The sequence below is a fragment of the Cercospora beticola genome, chromosome 9 (assembly GCF_033473495.1).
Source record: "Cercospora beticola chromosome 9, complete sequence".
In the NCBI taxonomy this organism is placed as follows: domain Eukaryota; kingdom Fungi; phylum Ascomycota; class Dothideomycetes; order Mycosphaerellales; family Mycosphaerellaceae; genus Cercospora; species Cercospora beticola.
This window is the reverse complement of record NC_088943.1, coordinates 1,495,070-1,519,520: the sequence shown is the minus strand read 5'-3', so window position 1 is coordinate 1,519,520 and position 24,451 is coordinate 1,495,070. Positions and strand designations below refer to the sequence as shown.

The following is a 24,451-nucleotide window of genomic DNA, read 5'->3' as shown; positions in this document are numbered from 1 at the left end:
TAGGTACTGCTTAAGCGTCTAGTTTATACGCTCGGTTTAACTATTAGTCTATAGATAGAATATAGTACTTAGCTTGCGTTTTATATACGTCTCGTAGTAGAAGTCTAACTAGAACTAGCTAGTAAAGACTAAGCCTCTATCGCTTACGATACTAGCTAGTACGCTATATAGTCGTATTACCTTATTAATTAGAATATCCGTAAGCTCTATACTAGTATAGCGCTTTATCGTTCGGACGAAAGTTACTATCTTCGAGTAACGATCTACGATTATAAGGATCGCGTCGAAGATATAGCCGTTCTACTTACTAGGTAGAAGATCCGTAATAAAGTCTATAGATAAATCCTTCTAAGGATAGTTAGGTAGTAGGAGCGTAGCTATCTCGCTATAGAGGCGATAGCGCCTTGCTTTTGCCTTCTAATAGCTACTATACTACTCGACGTACTACTTTACGTCGTTACTAATCTCTAGCTACTAGTACTTCCGCTTAACTAACTCTACCGTCTTATCCTTACTAAAATAGCCTACTAGGATATTATCGTAGTATATACGGATTACCTATATCTATAATACTAGGTCGTTCGGTAGGTATAGAGCCTCTTTATAGTATATATAGCCGTCCTTAATAGTATATTTCTCGCTCGCTATACCTTTGCGTTCGGCCTACTCGTATAGTACTTTTGCTTTCGGATCGAGCTATACTAATATAGTAGTATACCCGACAATTATATCTAAGACGTTAGCGTATAGCTACTCTTATATAGTAATAGCGCTAGCGACTTATAAGAGCAGAGTAAAGCTAAACGGACGAACTAAACGGTTAACCGCTACTATAATATATCTACTATCGGGCAGCGCTACCTCTCTGCTCTTAACTACCGCTATAACTACCTTTAGAGTATCTAACTAAGCCTAGCAAGTAGCTTTTATACGGGAAATAACTAGGCCGCTTATAGGTATAGTACTCTATACCTAGAGTTTCTACTATAGTAATAGTAGGAGGTTACTTATCTCCTTCGCCTCTTATATATAGTTGCTACGTCTAGATAGCGTATCGGCTAGGTTAAGCTTACTAGCTCGATAGCTAATAGTAAAATTAAAGAGAGCGAGGAATGTCGCCTACCTTACTTATCTACTTATTAACTACTTAACGCCTATAAATCCCTTAAGGTTAGCGTAATTAATAAGTACCTTAATCTTATATATAGCGCCTTCGAGGTATAGTTGCTACGCCTTAAATACCTTAACTACTACGAGTAGTTCCTTATTATAAACCTCGTAGTTATATTTAGCGTTAATTATCTTCTATAAGAAGAAAGCAATTAGATACTATTCCGCTTCGAATAGTTAGCTTAGGATACCGGCTACTACGAAGTCGGAAGCGTCGGTTTCGACTCGTAGGCGTAGTATAGAGTTAAAGTGCCTTAGTAGTAGTATAGTCTAAAATCGATTTTTTAGCTTATAGAACGTCTACTCCTTAGCTACTTCCTACTTAATTAGCTCTAGCTTCTTTCTATCCTTTATACTCTTTAATAGCGCTATTAAAGGTACTATAACTCTCGAATATCTAAAGATAAATCGATAGTAGAAGTTCGCGAATCTAAGGAAGGATTAAACCTCTATTAGTATAGTTAGAGTTAGCTACGAGGCGATTATAGCTACTCTACTTAGGTCTATTGCGACGCTACTAGTAGTTACTACGAATCTAAGGAAGTCGACCTTTTTCTAGAAGAACTTATACTTAGAACGCTATACGTAGAGTCTAAACTTATAGAGCCTCTTAAGTATAGCGTATACGTCTCGTACGTATTCCTTACGTATCCTACTATAGATTAGAATATCGTCTAGGTATACTATATAGCTTATATCGACTAGCTCTACTAGCGTACGGTTAATATATACTTAGAACGTCGCTAGTACGTTTATTAAGCCGAAGAGTATTACCTTATACTAGAAATAGCCGTAGCGCGTACGAAACGTAGTCTTCTAGTAGTTACTTAGCTTAATCCGAATATAGTAGTACGTATCGGCTAAGTCTAAGGACGTAAACTATATAGCTCCTATAAGCCTATCTAGCGTCTTACTAATTAGAGGTAGTAGATACTAGTTCTTAATAGTAATCTCGTTTAGCCTATAGTAGTCGATATATAACTATAGCTTACTATTCTTCTTTAGTATAAATAGGATAGGCGTACCCGCCTCGCTATTAGAATACTCGATCTAATCGTACTCGAGTCCTATCTTTAGATACTCCTTAAGCTTATCTAATTCTCGCCCTAACTAGTAATATAGTAGACGGAATAGTAGTATAGTTCTAAGCTATAGGTTAATCGTATACTCTACGCTATTAACTAGCTTGCTTCTTATTTCCTCTATCGGATTAAGAATATCGTTAAAATAATAGAACTCCTTAAAGATAGGCTTAACTTTATTGCCTATCTTACTTAGGCTTACTATAAATACTACTAGTACCTTCTAAAGATCCTTAAAGAACTTATAGGCTTCTCGGACTTCGAACTTACTAAAACAATCGTTACCGTATAGCTATTTATCTATAGCGCTACTAGCTAGTACGCGCTAAGTACGTCGCTATAGATAGCCTAAGATTACGTTAGGAGTTAGTATATTATATATATAGAAGATACTACCTATAGATCGCTCCTTACTACTAGAGTCTACGATCCGTATATATATATAGTATATACTATAATAGTGCCCTAATTTACCTATAAAGGTAGTAACTAGCGGTAGGGCTATATTCGGCCTTATTAGTAGGTTATACTATAGTATAAAGGCTCTTAATATTATATTAATATCCGTAGTATCGTCGAGAAGGAAAGCGGCCGGCTTACTACCTAACTACGTTTCGACTTCTTCTTCTACGCGCGTCGCTAGTACGCTCTAAACCGGTAGAGGGTTATCGCTATCTAGTTTAGCGCTAGTAACTCGCGTATTATCTCTAGCGCTTTAGCTTTTTTCGCTCTCTACTTCTTTGCTATAGTTACTCTATAAATAGCCGGCTTATTACTATCTTTCTTAAGATTCGAGTAGTTAGGACTAATATAGCTAACCTCGTTATATACGAAGTACGTAGGTTGCTAGCCCTTGCCCTTACCTTTGCCTCTACGTTTACTCTTCGGCTTGCTACTATAGGTATCGCGTTAGCCGCTAGTCGAACCGGAGGCCCTTTTATAAGAAGTATCGCTATTAGTACGCTTACGCTTAGCCTACTTATTCTCGGTATTACTACGATACGGCTTACGAGGTATAGCCTTCTTAGCTTGCTCGAGGCGCCTTACTAGAGCGATAAGGTCGGTATACTTATTAGGGATAGTATAGTTCTTAATAATATCCTTACGTAGCGATAGCTTTAGTTTTATAAGGAACTAGCGTACTAGCTACGCCTTAGTATAGTTACCTAACTAAGACTCTAGGTTACTAAGGTCTATTACGAACTATCGTACGCTCTAGCTCTTACTCTAGTATATATTCTCGTATTCTATAGTTATAAGAAGTATATAGTTCGCTTAATCTCCGACGATATTATATAGGAATTAATAGAACCGAGACTAGGTATATCCTATAGGTAGAACGCCTAGGTATTTATTATACTATATCTCTTACGCTTCGCCTACGAGGTATATAATACCTATAATTACCTTCTAGTAATCCGTCGGAAACCTCTTTAGTATAGCTATAAAGTTTACCTTAAGAGTATAGATAAATTCGCGTACCTCCTTTATAGTCTTACTCTTAAAGAGCTTAGGCGTACGTAGCTTAATAGACTTATATAAGCTATACTCGTCGCTTTCGGAACGTACGCTACTCGTATAACTTATAGACGCGCCGTCTTGCTAAGGTATTAGCTATCCGAGGCCTAGCGCTATCGCGCTTAGCTATACTAGTAATTTAGTTATCTATACCTCTCTTAGTAAGCGTTCGTTCTTAGCCTTAAGAGTACGGATCTCTAGCTATTCGTATAACGTATTATTTTTAGCTTAGAGGCGCCTACGTATTATATACGCGTTACTAGCGTCGTCGGTATTATCTATATTCTCGTCCTATTCCTTTTTAGCTTATACTATTCCGGATTCTAATATTTCTTCGATATAGCCTAATAGCTATTCGTCGTTCGGTACGTCGTCGTCGCGATTAGTTCGCTAGGTAGATACGTTTCGTATAAGTATAATAGGCCTTAATAGATCGCTACTCTTAATAAGGTAGAAGAATTATAATTATAAGAGTAGAATATAGCAATATATTAAGCGCCTCTAGACTCCCTATCTAGAGATATTAAGAATAATTCTTGCCTTCTTAGTTTATATACGTTCTACGTGCTTTTGTCCTACGCTAAGTATAAGCGGTACTAGCCGTTATGCCTTAACGCCTAATAAGCTACGCCTCTCGAGCTATATACTCCTAGCTCTTATAATTTATATAAAATATATTTTAGAAATAAAGAAAGTACTTAGAAATATTTACTCTAGTAACTATAAATAGATTACTATCTTAGCTAGTATTTACGCTAATAGTTTATAGCTACCTCTAATAATAATTTATAAAGCTTAAGAAAGTAATATTTAAGATAGCTAAGTATAGAATTTTAACTCTAAGATCTATAAGGTTTACTAGTAAACTTCTAAGACTAGATAGACTAATAATAACCTTAGTTTTATATAGCTTAGAGACGTATTTAATAGATATATAAAGACTAAAGTATAGCTAAAGTAGAGGCTTTTAATTCTAGATAGCTATAGCTCTTATATAACTATAAAGTTTATTAACTTTACTTTAGAAAGAAAGATTCTAATTATAGTATTTCTACTATATAGTACCTACTACCTATAGCTACTAAATATATTATTATTTAGGCTCTTATCTATTAGATATAGCTAGGAGCTTAATAAGCTTAATATAGAGTACTAAGAGCTATCTATAGTAAGAAAGTAGAACTTTCTTAAGTTATTTTAGCCTATATTTACCTAGGCCTTTACTATAAAGAATATCCTTAGCTTCTTTAGTAAGACTAGTATTTATCTACTAGATCTATTAGTAATACTTATTACGATTTAAGATTCTATAGATACTATATCTATAATAGCGAAATCCTAGAGCTTTGTTTCGTTACCTCTTAGCTAAAAAGATATAATATCCGAGCTTAGTAAGTATAGATAGCTCTAGGTTATAAATCTTTAGTATATTACTACGTAACCTAGGTATTACGTAACTATCTACGTAACTCCGCTCTTATAACTATCCTCTTCCTCCGGAAGGCGACGCCCCGGCGCTAAGCCCGGATTATATACTTAGAGGCCGTAGTATATTACGTAACTAAGAGTGCTTACTAAGTTATATTAACTCTAAAGCGATAGATAAGGGACTATAGAAGTATATAGGTTGTACGCGTACGGAACCTAGTTACGTAATACGAGCACGTAATAAGGCAAATCTATAAACGTTATCTAGTACTAAGGCATTTAGCCTTAGTACGTATACCGACGCAATTTTAACTCCGCTTTTTAGCTCTAAGCGAGGATCGAACCGAAGACCTCGAATATACCGAGCTACCGACTTCGGCCGAACCTATAGTAGAACCGTTAAGCTCGGATATTCTTATAATAGCGAAATCCTAGAGCTTTATTTCGTTACCTCTCGGCTAAAAAGGTATAATATCCGAGCTTAGTAAGTATAGATAGCTCTAGGTTATAAATCTTTAGTATATTATAATATAACCTAGGTATTATATAACTACCTACGTAACCCTACTCTTATAATATCTCTCTATCTAATAGTTAGACTTTAGATAAGTAGTACTTTAGGCTTTAGGAATTCTTAGTAGAGAGTATTTCTTTATAGACTTATAGTAGATAGAAACCTATTACGGTTCTACTTGCCGAAGAGTCGACTAACTAATCGAAGTCGAGTAGGTATAGTAGCTATATAGAGTACCTATTAGGCAGACGCCGGGCGCTCTACTACTACCTACTCTATACTTTATCGCGCTCTATAATAGAGAGCATAAGAGTACTATAGAGTAGATAGCTAAGGACTAGTAAGTCTTATTTATATTTAATAGCGATAAGTATCGCCTCTCTAGATAGTTATTATATATAACTTACTATTCTATCTTACTAATTAGAATTAAGTAACTCTTCCTACTTCGTTACTTTCCTCTAGACTACTCGATAAGCTTAAACTTCGATCGAGCTTAAGCTTCTACTTAGTAAGATCTTAGGTTATTAGCCTAGCGCCGATAAACCTAATAGCTTTATATACCTTTAAGGATATCTATTATAGGAAGCTCTAGAGAGAATCCTACTTCTAGTAAAGTAGAATCTAGCTATAGTAAGCTAGTTTAAGCTTTAAGACTAACTCTACCGGACGACTCCGACGATAAAGATAGTAGCCTAAAACTAAGAAGCTTTAAACTAGCGAAGCCTAACTACTACTATAGAGATCGAAATAAGTTCGACGATTAGGTTAACTAAATAGATATATATTTTATATTTAACCTAGTCTAAGTAATACTTAAGACTATCTTTATAAGTACGTACCTTAGAGGTAGTACTTAGAACTAGATTAAACTCTACCTTAAGGTCTACTTAGATAGCTAGAGAACTTAAGATTCTACTAGTATATTTAGAAACTATACGATCTTTAAAGCTAAGCTTAAGGAGATCTTCGGATCTTCTAATAAGGTAACCTAAGTAATTAGAGTTATCTAGTACCTCCGATAGCGAACTTTAGTATCTAAGTATATAGCTAAGTTCGAGGAATACTTATAGGTAACTAGATAGGACTAATAGGCGTTAATAATAATATTTAGATATAGTCTTAAAGACTCGGTTAAGGACTAGTTAATAAACTATAGAGGAATACTCGATACTCTAAAGGATTTAACCGAAGTAGCTATTAAGATTAATAACTAGCTTTATAAAAGAGCTCTAGAATATAAGTACGACTCTAAGGTTAGAGGAACGGCCGAGTTTACTCTAGACTATAGAAGGAACTATAAATACTATTCGAAGCTAAATAACTAGTCTAATAAACTATACTATAGACTCTAACTAATAGAACTTAATATAACCTAGAAAAGTTATAGAATTAAAGGAAAAGGTAAGCTAAAGAGTAGGCTAAGTAAGAAATAAAGTAGCGATAAGACTTATTATAACTATAGTAAACTAGGCTACTTCGCGAGAGATTATCGTTCTAAGAATATAGTATAGCGATAATCTATTAATATAATATAACGAAAAGAAGAAGGATAAGGAGGCTATAACGATAATTAGTCTTCTAAGGAGGTCCGACTCCTAGGTATAATAACCTAGAAATATAAAAATAAGGAAACTATAAAGGAAACCGACCGACTCGTTAAGCTTACTAAGCTACGAATTCTCCTAGACGAAATCTTATAAGAAAAGGAAGAGATTTACTTTTAACTATAGTTCTAGAAACTTAAATAATAATAGGAAACTTTAGATAGAAGATATAATACTATCTAAGACGAACTCTAGATCCTAAAAGACGAAATATAAAAAGAAAAGTAGATATTCGGAACGATATAGTAACGAAGTATCCTAATATAGATCTACTAGGAAGAACGTTATAGATATAGAAGCCTTTATTAGCGATTCTATTATAATAATATATACTAAATATATATCTCTTCTAAAAGAGAGAATAACTTCTTTCCGACTAAACTAATTCGAAAAGAAGATCTTCTAATCTAGTAATATAATAACGAAAGTAGACTCTTACCTATTCTAGAGAAGCTATAAGAACTAGTACTATATCTTAGACTCGCTAAGAAAGAAACTAACAAATCTTATTATAAAAACTAAGAGAATACCTCTTCTAAAATTAACTCTAAGAAGGAAGAATAAGACTCGACTATAGATAAAGAAGACGTATCTAAAGAATTATCCGATAAAGAATTAGACCTAGATAATAAGATTACGATATTTATATATACTTAGGTAGGAATTATATATAAAGTTATACTATTTCTAGCTATACGATAAGAAGATATATTTCTAAGAATTAGTAGGAAGTAATACTTATACTCTACTAAATTCGATCGAGTACTTAAGAAACTATAAGTTAAGCTCTAGAACTAGCTAAGAGTCTCTATATAGTACGACTTTAGGTCGCTTATATAAGAACTCGTTCCTATTAGAAGTACGATTATACTATTTAGATATATTATACTAAGCGAAGAAATCGTACCGAACTTAGTATAAGAAAGTATATACTAAATCTCCGAACAATATACTAAGATATAATAATATTAGTTAATATATACTTATATCGAGACTTCGGAAGAGAGAACTATATACGAAACAATCTAATATACGTTATACTAGATCCGAGAATAGTATAGGATACCTACTATCGAAACCTAGTCGAGAAAAGAATCGACTTTTAAGGAATAAGTATCCGAAGAGAGTTCTATAATATAGAAAGCGCTTAAGTATTAATATTAGTCTTTCGTACTAATATTACTATTAATAGATATAAGGTCTAAGCTATAATTAATTCTAGAGCGAGCGGGAACTTTACTTTTAAATTATTCGTAAAGCGATATAGGATAGCTATCTAATCGAAGGACGAAGAGTATAAATTAATCGTAGTCGACAGATTATCGTTACTAAGCGTAGAACGAGAAACTATTCTATTACTACTTACTATCTAATAGTACTACGAGGAAATTATCTTAGATATTACTAATATAGCTAGTTATAACGTCGTACTAGGTATACCTTAGTTAAGAAAGTATAATCTAATTATCGATTAGAGACGAGGAGTACTTAGGTTTAAATAATACGATTACGTTATCGATATTAACTCTATATAGCGATAGAGTTTACTAATAAATAAGACTAGGAGATAGATTAACGAAATAATACTCTAGTCGCTCGGAGCTACGAAATAATCGAGCCTAACTCGGATAGTTACTTATAATAGTAAGGAGGATAAACAAGTTATAAGAATAGATAGAAGTAATATACTATCGAAGGATATAGCCTCGGAACCCGATATCTCTAAAAAGTATTAAAAATAGGCGAAACTCTTTAAAGAAGTAGAGGATATTACTACCTTACCTAAATACTAGATATAGGATTACTAGATTAACCTAAAACCCGGAACGTAGCTCCTATTCGTACTACTATTTAAGAAATCCGAATACGCGCTCTAAGAAGAGGATAAGTAGCTACGTAAAATACTAGCTAAGAGCTAGATATATAAGTCTAGGTCTAGTATAGGCGTACCTATCTTCGGTATTCTAAAGCCTAATAGGAAGATACGAATTGTCGTTAACTATAGGAAACTTAATAATATTATAATTAAGAACTAATATCTATTACCTAATATTAAGGAATTATAAGACAAACTTACCGGATTAGACTAGTATACGAAGATCGATCTACGAGATATATTCTATACTATCTATATAGTAGAAGGCGAAGAATAGAAGATAGCGTTTCGAATACGCTACGGATTATACGAATTTATAGTTATACTAATAGGATTAACTAACGCGCTAGCCTCCTACTAGAAGATAGTAAACGATATTCTTAGAAACCTACTCGATATATACGTTATTATATATATAGACGATATTCTCGTCTATACTAAAGAATCTCTTAAGAAATATAAACGATAAGTATAAAGTATATTCGAAAGACTCTCCTAAGTAGGATTCTAGACTATACCCGAAAAATACGAATTCTATAAGAAGGAAGTTAAGTTCCTTAGCTTTATTATTAATATAAAAGGAATCGTAATCGACTCGGAAAAAATCGAATCTATTAAAATATAGCTAACTCCGAAAATAGTTAAAGATATATAATTATTCCTTAGACTAGCTAACTATAATCGGAAGTTTATTAGAGATTACTCTAAGATTGCTATACTACTATTAGATCTTACGAAGAAGGACTTTAAATAGAAATAGGAATAGTAATATTAAAAAGTATTCGATAAGCTAGTATAGATATACTACGAAGCACTAGTACTAATAATATTTAATATAAAGAAGCTAGTCTTTATCGAGACTAATATATCGGATCTAGCTATAGAAGTATACTTTATATAGATATATAATAGGAAAAGATACCTAGTAGCTTATTACTTAAGGAAAATATTACCTATAGAACAAAACTATAATATCTATAATAAGGAACTACTAGCTATTATTATAGTACTATAATACTAGAACTACTATATAGAAGGAGTACTAGGACTAACGATTCTTTCTAATTATAAGAATCTAACCTACTTTACTACGACTAAAGTACTAACTCGTAGATAGGCCTACTAGTCGGAACTACTCGGATAGTATAAGTTCGAAATCTACTATACTCTAGGAAGAGAGAATAGTAGAGTAGACGCTCTAAGTCGAAGAGTCGACTATATAGAAGGAAAGGAACCTATATAGTAACGAGTACTTAAGGCTAATCTAGATAGAAGCCTTAGTACTAATACTTAAGAATTTAATAATATAGTACGAATCCTTAACGATACTAAGGAGTAGTTTCTAATACTATAAGGCAAATACTAGGTACTAAAGAACCGAGAAGAAGAATATATACGATAATATTATAACGACCTTACGAAAGGATATCTAGGAGTAACTAAAACTATAGAACTTATCTAAAGAAGTTTTTATAAATATAATAAAAGGTACTTAAGTATATTAAGCGCTATAAGTATTACTAAAGGAATAAAGCCGAACGATACGCGAAATACAGATATATATAGTTTAGGACTCTACTATAATAACTTTAGAACGAAGTTATAATAGACTTTATTACGAAACTCCTATTCTCGATAGATAAGGTTATAGAAACTATATTCGATATAATTATAGTTATAGTCGATAGACTTACTAAATATATATACTTTATACCTACTAGCGAAAAATATATAGTAGAATAACTCGGATACCTCGTAATAGATAAGCTAATACGATACTATAGGTTTCCGAAGATCTTTATTACCGATAGAAATAAGTTATTTATATCGAACTACTAGAAAATACTTATTAGAACTATCGGGATTAAATATAAACTCTCTATAGCCTATTATCTAGAAATAGACGGACAAACGGAAAGAATAAACTAGACTCTAGAATAGTATCTATAATACTATATTAATTACGTATAAGACAATTAGGTTATATTACTCCCTATAGTATAAATAGCGCTAAATAACTACAAATTAGAAACTATATAGGCTACGCTATTCTTCTCGAATTATAGACGAAATCCGAACCTATTCGGAGACCTATATAGTTATTCCTAAGCTAAGAGAGCTATAGTTATAGTATAGGATATAAAAACTATTTATAAGGAACTTAAGAACTATATCTAAGACTTATAAATAATAATTGCTAAATCTAGATATAATAAAAGAAAAATAGTACCTTAGCTTTAAAAGAGAGATAAGGTCTACCTTCTTATAAAAAATCTAAAAATAAGAAAGAAGACTAAAAAACTAGATTATATTAAAGTTAGACTATTTTTAATTAACGAAGTTAGAGGACTAGTTAACTACCGACTTAAGCTACTAAAAGATACGAAGATCTATCTAGTATTCTATATATTACTACTAGAACCCGCCGACGCCGAAACTCTATACTAAAAAACATTCTACTTCTAACTAGAGAAAGAAGATAAGTTCGAAGTCGAAAAAATCCTAGACTATAAGAATTAGAAATACCTTATTAAGTAGAAAGAGTACTACGAATCTAATAATACTTAGGAACTAGAGACGAACCTTACGAACTACTAGCTACTCCTTAAGCAGTTCTATTAATAGGCTCTACTATAACTCTATCGAGAAAACTCTAGAAGGCAGAATCTATAGAACTATCTATAGTACTCTAGGTTAGAGGACTAAGAGCGAGACTAGACGAGTCTCTAGGAATAAGAAGAATACCTGCCTACTCTATAATATACTCCTCCTTTTCTATCTTCTTAAGCTCTTACTTCTTAAGAGTATAACTAGCCTCCGCTTTCTAGTCTAAGATATCTAACTACTACTATAAACGTATCTCCTTCGTATATACCTTTATAAGCATATCCTTCGCCTAATCTAACTTAGATAGTAGCTTCTTATACTATTTCCCGAGACGCTCCTATTTAGAATCTATTATCTATACGTTATATCTCTTCGCGTTACTAGTATAATAGTAGGAACATTTTCCTAATAAGATATAGATCCGATATACTAAGTTATTCTCTTAATAACGAGAATAAGGCTTTATAGCGTATTCTCTAAGCTAGTAGATTCGAATAGTATAGCGTTTGCGTTTTTTCGTAGATAGTACGTCGGAAGGATTAATATTATAAGAGAAGGAAAGAGATATCTTTACTACTAGGTATAACGAGAGGAATTCTAAAGCTAATAAGTATAGAAGCTCGGGACGAGCTAAGCTAAAAGGGAGATAGTATTATAGTTCTAACTATTACGACTCCTTTTACCTAATTATCTCTTATAGCTACGCGGCTATACCCGGTTATAGAATAGAAAGGATCTCTTAAGAACTAGAGAGACTCCTCTATATATAAAGGAACAGATCTCCTACTCTCTCGATAGAGTAATAGATCGGGTCTCTTATACGTATAATAGACCTAAAAGAATATAGAGATTCTCCTTTATATATAATAGCGATAAGTATTACTTCTCTAGATAGTTATTATATATAACTTACTATTCTATCTTACTAATTAGAATTAAGTAAACCTTTCTACTTTGTTGCTTTTCTCTAGACTACTCGATAAGCTTAAATCCCGATCGAGCTTAAGCTTCTGCTTAGTAAGATCTTAGGTTATTAGCCTAGCGCCGATAAACCTAATATTAAGCTCTAGAAGCCTAGTTAGATAAACTAATATACTTAAGATTAAAAGAAGTTATAAACCTATCTTTATTATAAATATAGTAGTACTAGAAAGTTCCTATACTAGAAAGTACTAGAGAGATATACTTTTTTAGCTATTAATATATATACTATATATAAGGCCTAGAGTATAATATTTACTTTAGAGCTATCTAGAAGATAGAGTTCTAAAAGCTCTAGCTAAGAAAGAGGAGTCTTAGTATAGTTAATCCTCTACTAGATAGTCTAGTATAAGAGAATTTCTATCTATATATATACTAAGAACTAAATACTAAGAAGGTCTAGTAAGAACTAAATACTAAGATATATAGGTCCTAGTTTACTATATAAAATAAATTTATTTCTTAGCTATAGTTAGAAGAACTTAGTAATATATATACCTAAAGTTAACTCTTTAGAAAATAAGATAGAAATAAAATAAAATAAATAGTACTTTAGTAAAGAGACTATATCTAGTACTTTCTAAGAAGAACTTAGAATAATAGTTTAGAAAGATAGCTATATTTCTTAAGAGAGAAGACCTATACTTAACTATTAAGACCTTAATATCTACTCTAATAACTAATAAAGTAAACTATAAAGTAATCTACTAGATTTAGCTTTATATTAGTAAAGAGAATAAAGAGATAGTATTAGAGAAAAAGATAGTAAAAGCTATCTAGTAAGAGCTAAAGAAGAAGTATAAGAATAATAAAGTATTAGAAAGGAAACTAGTATAGTAGTACTTTACTTTTTAAATAATAAGTTTATAGAGTATATTATAAGTATAGTCTAGCTTACTATTACTTAGAAAGAAAATAAGAGAGGCCTAGCTAGTAATAGTAGAGATAGTTAAACCTAAGAATAGAATCTAAGTTCTACTTAGTAGCCTATCTAAATCTTAGTTATCTATTAGAGATACTATAGATATCTAACTATACTTATTATCTAATAATATTCTTTCTATTCTAGAAAAGAAAGAAGTAGAAATACTTAAGTAACTTAAATTAGAGAAAGAATTAGAGTATTTAGCTTATACTATAAGAGCTATATAGAGATAATAATAAGAAAAAAAGAGAATAGATAACTTAGAGTTATTTAAAGCTAGATAGTATACTTTGTATTAAAAGAAGAGATACTTACTATTAAGCTATTAGTATCTAGAACTTATAAGAAATATAGTTTTAGCTTTTAGAGATATAAGTAAAGTAAAAGCTTTTACTATAATAGAGAATAAAACTAAGAAAAATAACTAGCTATTAAGAGATAGACTATTAGAGAGAGTATTACGATTTAAGATTCTATAGATACTATATCTTTCTATCTAATAGTTAGACTTTAAGTAAATAGTACTTTAGACTTTAGGAATTCTTAGTAGAAAGTATTTCTTTATAGACTTATAGTAGATAGAAACCTAAGCCTCTCTAACTACTTATTCTAGAGAGTTTTACTTTACTTTATTCTACTATATCTAGATAAGTTAGACCTTTAAATTTAATAAACTCTAGTAATACTTTAATTAATTAATTAAAGCTCTAAAGTAATTAAAATAAGTAGAGTTAAAGGTACTACCTCTATAGCCTATATTTATAGAGCCTATAAAGCTAGTAGCGAGTATATAAGCTAATCTAGCTAAACTATTAAGAATATAATAACTAAGTAGGAAGGTAGTACTAAACCTTTAGTTTAGTAAGCTTAATATATAGCGATTATAATACAGTTTGAATTATAACAATCCATGTAGTAATAGTTGAGAAACACTACCTCAAAAACATACTAGAATTGTAGGTTTACGAGGTTCTGTGGGTCACGTGGGGCACACTTCTATATGGCTCTGCTCTGTTTTGTAGTCACGCTCGTGATGAGAAACATAAGCTGACAATCCTGGCGTGAAATACGCGTTGCGCCGGCAGTGCAGTTTGGGCGATCACTTCGGGTCCTGTTCTCGAAGTCCAGACCAGGTCAGGATTCTCCAGGGAATCTGAAGTTTCCCCAGCTCACAGTGAAGCCAATGCAGCGCCCGCGGCAGTCTACCAGCCCCACGTGAGACGTTCCCCAGAAAGCATGTTTACGGACCGCCAAACTTCACGTTTCGGCCCTGTTCGTTGGCATGGTGTGAGATTGGGGAAGTCGGAGACAAGAGATGCTAGTGCATGCCAAGACGCGGAGGTACAAGGAGGATCACCGGCGAATTTTACCGCAAGTAAATAATTTCGCCGGCGGTTCTCAGTCTCATCTCATCTCCTGCCAGATCTGCTCTGAGGTCGGGCCGGCTGGTGCAGCTGCTTGCAGCTGTGTGAAGCTATCAACCATTCTGAGCGACATCGCGGGGACCAAGCATGAAGCTATAGGATGTGGCAGGATGACGAGCATCACATGTGCGGTACGTTGAGGGTTGGCAAGGGTATCCAGCGATGATCGTCGATAGGTAGGTACTGAAGGTGTTTCCTTCACGAGATTGTACTACCTTTTCTCAGCTCACACAATCCCATTCTCCTCATTCATCTAATCACCTGTAAAGAAGACAGCTCAGTATGCCAGGAAGATTGCTAAAAGGAGATGCTGATGCTTGGTGGAAAGAGGGAGTTGTCTACCAGATCTACCCTGCAAGCTACAATGACAGCAACAACGATGGCATGGGAGACCTTGAAGGTATTATCCAAAAGCTGGATTACATCAAGAGCCTTGGAGTGGCTATAGTGTGGATCTGCCCACACTTTGACTCGCCACAGGTTGACATGGGATATGGTAGGTAGTTAGCACAAAAACGCTTGGGCACTTGCTTACCTACTTCGCCTAGACATCAGCGATTACCAGGCGATCTATCCTCCGTATGGGAACCTGGATGATTGCGAACGACTTATCAAAGAGTGCCACAAGAGGGATCTGAAGATCATCTTTGATCTAGTCGTTAACCATACTTCGAGCGAACACAAGTGGTTCAAAGAGTCTCGCTCGTCCAAGACAAATTCGAAACGAGATTGGTACATTTGGAGACCAGCCAAATATGACTCGCAAGGAAACCGCATTGCACCAAACAACTGGCGCGGGAACTTCAGTCAGCCAGCCTGGACATGGGACGAAGAGACGCAAGAATACTATCTCCACTTGTTCGCGAGGGAGCAGCCTGACCTCAACTGGGAGAATCCTGATGTGAGGAAAGCCATTTGGGAGGACATCGTCGAGTTCTGGCTGAAGAGAGGCGTCAATGGCTTCCGCGTGGACACTGTGAACATGTACAGCAAAGGTGACATGAAGGATGCCCCAATCACTGATCCTGGTGCAGAGGCCCAACCCGCTGGTCTTCAGTATTGCAACGGGCCTCGTATGCATGAGTTCCTCTCCGAGATGAATGCTGTCATGAAGAAATATGGTGCCTTCACAGTCGGCGAATGTCCCAACACACCAGATATGGCCAAGGTGATCAAATACGTGTCGGCAGCAGAGAAGCAGCTGGATATGGTCTTCCAGTTCGATGTCGTGGACGTTTCTCGTGAGTGCGGAGTCGACCCGAACGTGGAACCAAGCTTCTCTCTTGCTCAGTTCAAGGAGGCGATTGCTAGAACCCAAGAGATCATGGAACATCCGGACGCATGGACTACCGCCTTCTTGGAGAACCACGATCAGGCCCGATCGATCTCTCGTTTCGCATCCGATGCACCGGAGTTCCGCGACGCCAGCGCCAGAATGCTTGCCCTATTTCTCGTCACCCTCAGCGGAACACTCTACGTGTACCAAGGGCAAGAGCTTGGTCTTCGCAATGTCCCACTCTCCTGGCCGATTGAAGAATACAAGGATCTATCATCTCAGAACTGGTACGAGTACATCAAGCGTACCCACAACGGCGACGAGAAGACTCTCGCAGGGACAAAGCGCGCTTTACAACGTCTGGCAAGAGACCATGCCAGGGTTCCAATGCAATGGGACTCTTCCATGAACGCAGGCTTCTCCCAAGCAGAGCCCTGGATGCGTGTGAACGATGACTATGAGTCGTATAATGTTGCTGCTCAGGAGAAGAATCCCAAATCGGTCCTGGCGTTCTGGAAGGATATGATTGCTCTTCGCAAAGAGCACAAGGAGTTGTTTGTGTATGGCCAATTCAAGCTCTTGGATGCCGAGAATCCAAACACTTTCACCTTCTCGAAAAGGTACGGGGATAAAGAGGCGATTGTCGTACTCAACTTCACCACGGAGGAGCAGGAGAGCGGCGTCGAAGCTGCTTATAGCTCAGCGAAATTGCTCCTGAGCTCCGGTGGAAGCAATGCTGGGCAGAAGCTGGCTCCTCTGGAGGGAAGAGTTTACGTGATCTAAGGAGACATCTGTGGGTGCTCATGATAGTAATAGCGCGCTTGACGATGGTCTTGGCACTGTCCGGAGGCCGGCAGACCTTTTGATGATTCTCTGCGATTGGAGCGTGTGTTGGAGCACGTCGGAGCTGGCCAGGTGATAGATTAGAGCGGACTCGATCCGATTGCTGTAAAAGTCGTGAATCGTTCTTCTGCCATACTCGTTGACGCGTCGGTATGCGCGGACGGTCGTTTCCTTGTCCCACCCAGGCCACCTTCAGAAAGTTAGCAAGCACTGGAACGCTGAAACGATTGTAAGTCGGTGCCACTCTCTCGTTCTCCAAATTCACTTCAAGTGCAGAGCAGTGCGGTGTAACTCTTCCCTTTCCGCTGTCGAACACAGGGCCAGAGTCACAAGGCTTACTGTATTCCGGAAGCTGGACGGAGGCGGTCATTCGTTGGCAGTGGGGCCTGATGTCCCACATAATCTCCCGTCCTCCCGCGTTACTTTCTTTCCCGTCGTGAGATTCTTTTGCCAAAGCTCCGCTGACCCTTCGCGGTAGCATTTTCACTCGGGTCCTATAGCATACTCCTTCTCAGATCCACCAAACTTCATCTTCAGCCACAGGATATCCGCCATGTCCCCGAGATACTCTCGCGCTCCGTCATGCAAGCGGAACTTACAGACGGGCGCACCACAGTCCTTCACGTCGCCAGATTGATCGATGTTGTGATTTCGACCCAGCTCAAACCTCCACATGATGGTCTGCACAATTTCGGAGTCGTCATCGACAGACAACGTTCCCTTCATTGTGGCATAACGTTCGTCTACGAACGCCGGCAATCCAGTCCGATCAGCAATTCCTTGAATCAGCTCGGTGAAGCGGATTTGGGCGCCAGTGTCGACGTATGCCTGCCAGATGCTGTTCGGTCCAGTATAATCTCGGGTGAAATTCAGTACACCAGTAGCAACACGGGCTGCGTCGTAGTTGTAGGGCCTGTTCTCGCTATATCGTAATCATCTCGAGAACTTATCGCGGACGATCGTACGGTCCGTAATTCCGCGACTACCCCATCGCTGGCCGAATTGTTGTGCTGCGACAAGTAGCTTCTTGATGCCATCGTCGCCGACATCTTGGCAGCGCACAGGAAAGGGGCCATGCACCAGAAACTTAATCTTCAAAGGCGCCTTGGCTGTCAAGATTGCATGGATCTTCTCCGACTGCGGAGGGTTGATTCTACGTCCAGCGTCCGAGTCCGAGAAGACTCTCATTGCTGCCTCACGATGATTGAGTTGCTCGCCACCTTTCAAGGTCTTCCCGCGGTTGAGGTAGCTCGACGAAGCAAAGAGGAACGCAAGATCGGCCAGGTTGTCTGCGACTATTAGCAGTAATCCCTTGTAAAGACGGGAGCATGAAGCTTACCAGGCTCGACGGCGGCTGCGCTCTTAACAGTAATTACCAGAGATGAGATCGTATCCCGCTACTGCATAGAGATCTTGTCAAGCGCGCGCTGAGCTGCGCACTGCCGCAACGTATGGGGATTGTCCAGGTCCAAGCCGTCGTCGATGGCGACTGTCATGTTGTTGAAGACAAGATTGTACTGCGAACGGCGCAGGACTGGTGTCCATGCGAGGAACTGTGGCATAGCCTGACCGAACACCTGTTGGCCTTTTCTGCTTGCTTGATACTGAAGGACGCCGGGACGAGCCAGGCGCGGAAGACCAGTTGAGAGTAGCGGAAGTGCTCGATCAATATCGGCGGTCCCTCTGCTTTTCTCCCACTCGTCGAGAAGGGCGAGTGTAATTGCGTTCAATAGGGCTCCGTCGGCCTCAATCAATCCCCAAAGCTCTTCGCTGCTACGCGTTCCAACGAAGACTGGATGTGAAGTTGCGGCTGGTGTCTAGTGAATCGCCGGTGCGCCGGTGATCGTGGACGAGGGCATAGTCTGTGAGTTTGCAAGAGGCATTAGCAGAAAGCGCTCGTGGCAGGGAGTGTTGATGTGAACATATCGCAGGTGTGCTCGTAGACGGTTCCGAGTCGCACGTGCCGATAGCAATCGCTAGTCTGAGCGAGTTGAGTTGTTCACCACCCGATTCAACAGCCATGGCGCAAAGCGCACGGGAGGCGTCTACGTCCTTCTTCGCCATGTTCAGACAATTGGCGATAGCAGATGCGAGGTGTGTGATGATGATGTGTTGTTGGAACAGCACAGCTTGTGCGAACTTTGGGCATGCATTTCGCTTGCTCCTCCATCTCCTGAGCACTCTCGTCCAACACGGTATCGTCGTCCTTGTCAGTGGGATTGCTGGTCTCGCTGTCTTTCGCTTTGCGTGCATCCTCTTTCTGCTGCTTCTCCTTGACTCGCTTGGCTCTCTTGTATTCGCGGCCTTTTTCCAGACGCGCTTCACGCTGTCCTGGGGTCTCCTTAGCTCGCTTTGCTCTGCTTGCAAGCATTGCTACGGTCGTCTTCTTCCCTCCGCTTCCACCGTTCTCAATCCCTTGCGCTCCGAGTGCGTCATCATCCTCTTGTTGCTTCTTGACCGCATGAGCCTTTGCGCGTACGCGTCCCTTGCTTAGGCGGGTTTCACGCTGTGCTGGGGTCTCCCGAGCCTTTCTGGCTCTCGTGCTGATCGCAGACGCGGTCATTGAAGGATCGTCCTTGTTGAGATATCTGTTACTTATCCTCGTGAGCGCGCGCTGTTCACAACTCGCTGGATTGAGATCCTTTCCCATATTCCTGTCGCCTTCTTGGCGGCTACGCTCTCTTGCACGCTGTCTCTTGGAGTCTGGAAGAGTGTCCGGGAACAAGCGGACCAACATCTCCCCCACATGCTCTGGCGACTGACCCTGCTTTGCCAATTGATTTTGGTTTGTTCAAAATCTACCTTGCCAATCGATTCTGCTCTCTCTTGGCTGATACTGCGAGCAACATCTCGAAGGTGGCGATCCTCTGGAAAGCGATCTGTTCGCAGGACGATTCCGCGGCGCTGGGCATTCAAGCCCACGATTTCATCACTGAAGGGCAAAGCCTGATCGAGGTTAAGAGGCTCCAGGCCACCTAGTTGCTCCATTCGGAATTGCGTGATGCTCGCGGACAGTAGCGGTGACAGATTGACAAGGCACCTGCCCATGTTGACTGCAAAGTCTACAAAGCGGCAGTCTGAGGATGTCATGCCTTTGCCTCCATACGTCGTCCACTGCATCGGGTGTTGGGTGAAGAACCACAGCACTCGGACACTCCTCTTGTCTGTGGCATTCCGCTCCACGATCATCTGAACCTCGTCCGTGAACGCGATATATTCGAGCAGGGATTGTTTATACGTTGCGAGAAACATCTCAACTGTGAGAATCCCCCAGCAGAGGTTGAAGACTGCGTCTTCGGCCGTGATCGTGACGAATCATTCAGAATACCTGTCCCGCAATTCACGTAGAGGTCCGTCGCCGTCGTTGAAGAATTCCCGGAGCTTGTATGCGTCTCCAGTCTTACTGCCTAACGGCGAAAAGGCATGAAGGTTCATGTCAGATTGTTGACGTTGACACTCTCCGCCTGGCGGTTTTTGGCTCCAGGCATTCTGGCTCGCAGCATCTGCTGCTCTTGGACACTCAGCGGCGTAGCATTCATTACTGGGCGCAGAGAGTGTCGATGTAGGCACCACATCTCTGGCAAAATGAAGGCTTCCCTGCTACCAGTAAGGGAGATCTTGCACCGAAGCAAAACGGATTTCCGCAAAGAAAAACAATCTTGTAGAGATGAAACAAGTTTTCATCTTGATCTTCTGCCACAATGAACCACGAAACAACGAGCTGGTGATTACATGCGTCGGCTTGGTTCATCATGGAACTTGTTGAAATGGCTCGCAACAGAAACTTTCGCCCATGAAAGGAGGAATTTACTCGATCTAAAGAGATCAGTAAGATTGCACGCTCGATAAGTTCTTGGATCGTTTGATGGCTGCGCTGCTCTGCGACACGATGGTCTCTTGCCATGTTCAAGCAAGTCAGGGGCTGCTCGTATCATGAATTAGATCGCAGGTTTTTCCAAGCATGGAAAAGTTGGCCATTCCCGCGGCCACATATCGCTTCTCACACGTCGAAGCGTCGAGACACGGCATTTGGTTTGCTTGAAGCATTCGAAAAGTCCAGTGCAGACAAACATTGAAGCATTAAAGTTCGAGTGCTCTAGCCTTCTCTCTGTTGTCCTTCATCCCAAGTTTGGCACACACACAGAATCGCAGCGCGTTCTTCTCGTGAATCATCACGCAATGGCCGAGCCTCAAGCAGGTGCCACGACTACTGACGCACCAAAGCAGTGCGCAGCCTGCGCAAGCACTAGAGAAGATTTGAAGCGCTGTGCCAAATGCCTGGAGGTCGAGTACTGCAACAGAGAGTAAGATGCCCGTTTGAAGACCAGAGCTTGAAGACTAACGAGTGCCGCAGATGCCAGAAGGCGCACTGGAAGGCACATAAGAAAGAGTGCAGCCGTCTTGCGGGAGAGCGCGACCAGCCATCATCGTCCAGAAATGACTCGAAGCCCTTCACAGCAATCTCTGAAGGCAACTTCCTTCATGACCGATCCGAGGACGAGACGTACAAGTTGCTGGTCGACATCGTCCGCATGCGTCAGGAAGACACGTACAGGTTCGAAGGCGACACCATGCCGGGTACCATCTACAATGGAGAGAGCTCGTCGATACCGGCACTTCGAGCCATGTTACGTCGCGCGGAGGCGATCGAGGGCTTCCTACCAGGGTGGTGGACCGCGGCCAAGGAGGAAGAGTGCATTCGCAAGAATCGTGCAGCATTGGCTGCGGCGCAGGAGAAGTCCGACATCCAGGAGGCTTGGATTGATCAGTGGATGCCGATGAAGCTGAGGATGCTGGGTGAGCAGATCTGGGGCAACTGTCCTGGAGTAAGACCTGGCCAAACCGAGAGTATGTTGCGCTCGAGTGCCCTTTCGATCCTCGTATCTCCACTTTATGCAGCGTAGCCAAGACGCTCTGTCTCGACAAGCGAATCTGCCGCGGGACCTGCTTCGTAAGAGAGGTCGCAAAGTGAGCGTATTGCCCAGTTCCCATTTTGCTGTCCGCAGCTAACTTAGGGTAGACTCCGGCGGACCATATCGAGGCGGAGCCCGCAATTATCTTGATGGCGGCGTGCACGCCTGACCCGCCAGCATTTCACCTCCACCGATGCCTTCCATCTTCCTTCGCAGACTCAACACAATCCATATACAGTCTGGTGTAATTGATCGTGTGTCTTTCTGTCAATCCTGGCCCTCTTGTAGAACATTCGCCATTATGGCCAGCAAAGCATCTGCACAGCGGCCTGCCGACTTCGTCGACTTCCTCAATGCATCTCCCACACGTGAGTTCTGCCGGCCAGTCGATCCAGTCGGATATCGTGTTGATGGCATACAGCATTCCACGCGGTCCGGTCAGCGAAGGAGCGTCTAGAGAAAGCCGGCTTCAAGCCCATTAGAGTAGGTGCTTGTCGGACCACCTTGATGTTCAATGCTTTCCCATGTCCACATGCTGATGCACAGCTCTAGGAACGCGATTCCTGGAATGCCACCCTCCAACCAGGCGGCAAATACTACCTCACCCGCAACACCTCCACCATCGTAGCATTCGCCATCGGGACAGAATGGAAGCCCGGCAACCCAATCGCCATGGTTGGCGCCCACACCGACTCGCCCTGCTTGCGCATCAAGCCCGTATCAAAGCGATCCGCTGAAGGCTTCCTGCAAGTCGGTGTTGAGACATACGGTGGTGGCATGTGGCATTCGTGGTTCGACCGTGATTTGGGAGTGGCTGGAAGAGTAATGGTAAAAGGCAAAGACGGCGTGGTGGAGCAGAAGCTGGTCAGGATACACAAGCCCATAGCCAGGATTCCAAATTTGGCTGTACACTTTGGCGGATACGAACCATTCACATTCAACAAGGAGACACAATTGTTCCCGGTCTTGGGTCTGATATCCGCGGAGCTCAACAGGACGGGCAAGTCGAAGGACGAATTGAAGAAAGAGGCGGATGAGGAGGAGAAGGCTGCTGGGTTCGAGCCTCTCAAGACAGCGACACAGAGACATCACCCATATCTGATCTCTTTGATCGCTCAAGATGCAGGCGTGGATGCACAAGATGTGCTGGACTTCGAGCTCGTGCTGTACGACATGCAACCCGCGACCATCGGCGGCATCAACGATGAATTCGTTTTCTCTGCTCGTCTGGACAATTTGGGCATGACATACTGCGCCGTTGAAGGTCTCATTCAATCAGTCGCCTCAGCTTCCGCACTCAAGGGTGACCCGACGATTCGCCTCATCGCATGCTTCGACCACGAGGAGATCGGCTCACAATCCGCTCAAGGCGCAGATTCGAATATGCTCCCATCTGTGATTAGACGTTTGTCCGTCCTTCCCGCTTCATCATCTGACAGTGAGAAGAGCTACGACAAAGTCAGCAACGGTGAATCTGCCGACACGAGCACTGCATACGAGCAGACCTTATCAACCAGCTTCCTTGTCAGCGCAGACATGGCGCACTCCGTAAACCCGAACTATGGCGGAAACTACGAACCAGAGCACCGACCGCACATGAACGAGGGAACCGTCATCAAGATCAACGCCAATGTACGCTACGCCACTAACTCGCCTGGTATCGTCCTGCTCCAGGAGTGCGCCAAACGAGCCAAGCCCACTTCATGGCAACTACCAGAGGCCAAGACGAAGGACGGCGGTGTTCCTCTGCAATTGTTCGTCGTGAGAAACGACTCTCGGTGTGGTAGCACCATCGGCCCCATGCTGAGCGCCGCCTTGGGCGCCAGGACGATTGATGTGGGTAACCCACAGCTCAGCATGCACTCCATCCGTGAGACAGGAGGTGCATATGATGCGGAGCACGGCGTGAACTTGTTCGACAGCTTCTTTGAGCATTATGGGGAGCTGGAGAGTAAGATTCTGGTTGATTGACTAGATGATGGCAGTGAGAAGGCGAGGCTGTAAGAGTCTAGGCTCTTCAGCATGGGCGATGACGTTGCGGTCTGTGGTGGTGATCCGGCTAGGTAGCACCATGTACGTAGCTCCTCCATGGGTCTCTTACGCTTACGACTCATGTGCTATGAACACGTCGCTTTTGCGAGGGGGGAGGAGAGATGAATTGAAATCATGAAATTCAAATTCGCTCGCTCTGTTCGCTCCAATCATCGAATTACCATCCATATCGCCCTCAAACGCCATTGCAACATTTCGCACAGAAGCAATGCATGTGCCAGCCCCCTCATCTTAA

At 40.3% G+C, this 24,451-nt stretch overlaps 4 protein-coding genes across 4 annotated transcripts; 3 read left to right on the top strand and 1 right to left on the bottom strand.

Annotated features, from left to right (window-relative positions):
* Positions 1-15,414: 15,414 nt before the first annotated feature.
* RHO25_012809 (uncharacterized protein) lies at positions 15,415-17,191 on the top strand (the record flags this gene model as incomplete). Its single annotated transcript, XM_023604106.2, has 2 exons — positions 15,415-15,628; positions 15,681-17,191. 2 exons carry the CDS (start codon positions 15,415-15,417, stop codon positions 17,189-17,191), a joined length of 1,725 nt encoding a protein of 574 aa, XP_023450544.1.
* Positions 17,192-17,734: 543 nt separating this feature from the next.
* On the bottom strand, positions 17,735-20,503 carry RHO25_012808 (uncharacterized protein; the record flags this gene model as incomplete). Its single annotated transcript, XM_023604105.2, has 5 exons — positions 17,735-18,144; positions 18,217-18,540; positions 18,591-18,648; positions 19,392-20,015; positions 20,054-20,503. The coding sequence occupies 5 exons, from the start codon at positions 20,501-20,503 to the stop codon at positions 17,735-17,737; spliced, it is 1,866 nt and encodes a 621-aa protein (XP_023450543.2).
* A 1,319-nt stretch (positions 20,504-21,822) lies between these two features.
* Positions 21,823-22,155, top strand: RHO25_012807 (uncharacterized protein; the record flags this gene model as incomplete). The annotated part of the gene is made up of 1 exon (XM_065603592.1): positions 21,823-22,155. One exon carries the CDS (start codon positions 21,823-21,825, stop codon positions 22,153-22,155), a length of 333 nt encoding a protein of 110 aa, XP_065459664.1.
* A 202-nt stretch (positions 22,156-22,357) lies between these two features.
* On the top strand, positions 22,358-24,135 carry RHO25_012806 (uncharacterized protein; the record flags this gene model as incomplete). Its single annotated transcript, XM_023604104.2, has 3 exons — positions 22,358-22,532; positions 22,586-22,647; positions 22,717-24,135. The coding sequence occupies 3 exons, from the start codon at positions 22,358-22,360 to the stop codon at positions 24,133-24,135; spliced, it is 1,656 nt and encodes a 551-aa protein (XP_023450542.1).
* Positions 24,136-24,451: the final 316 nt, after the last annotated feature.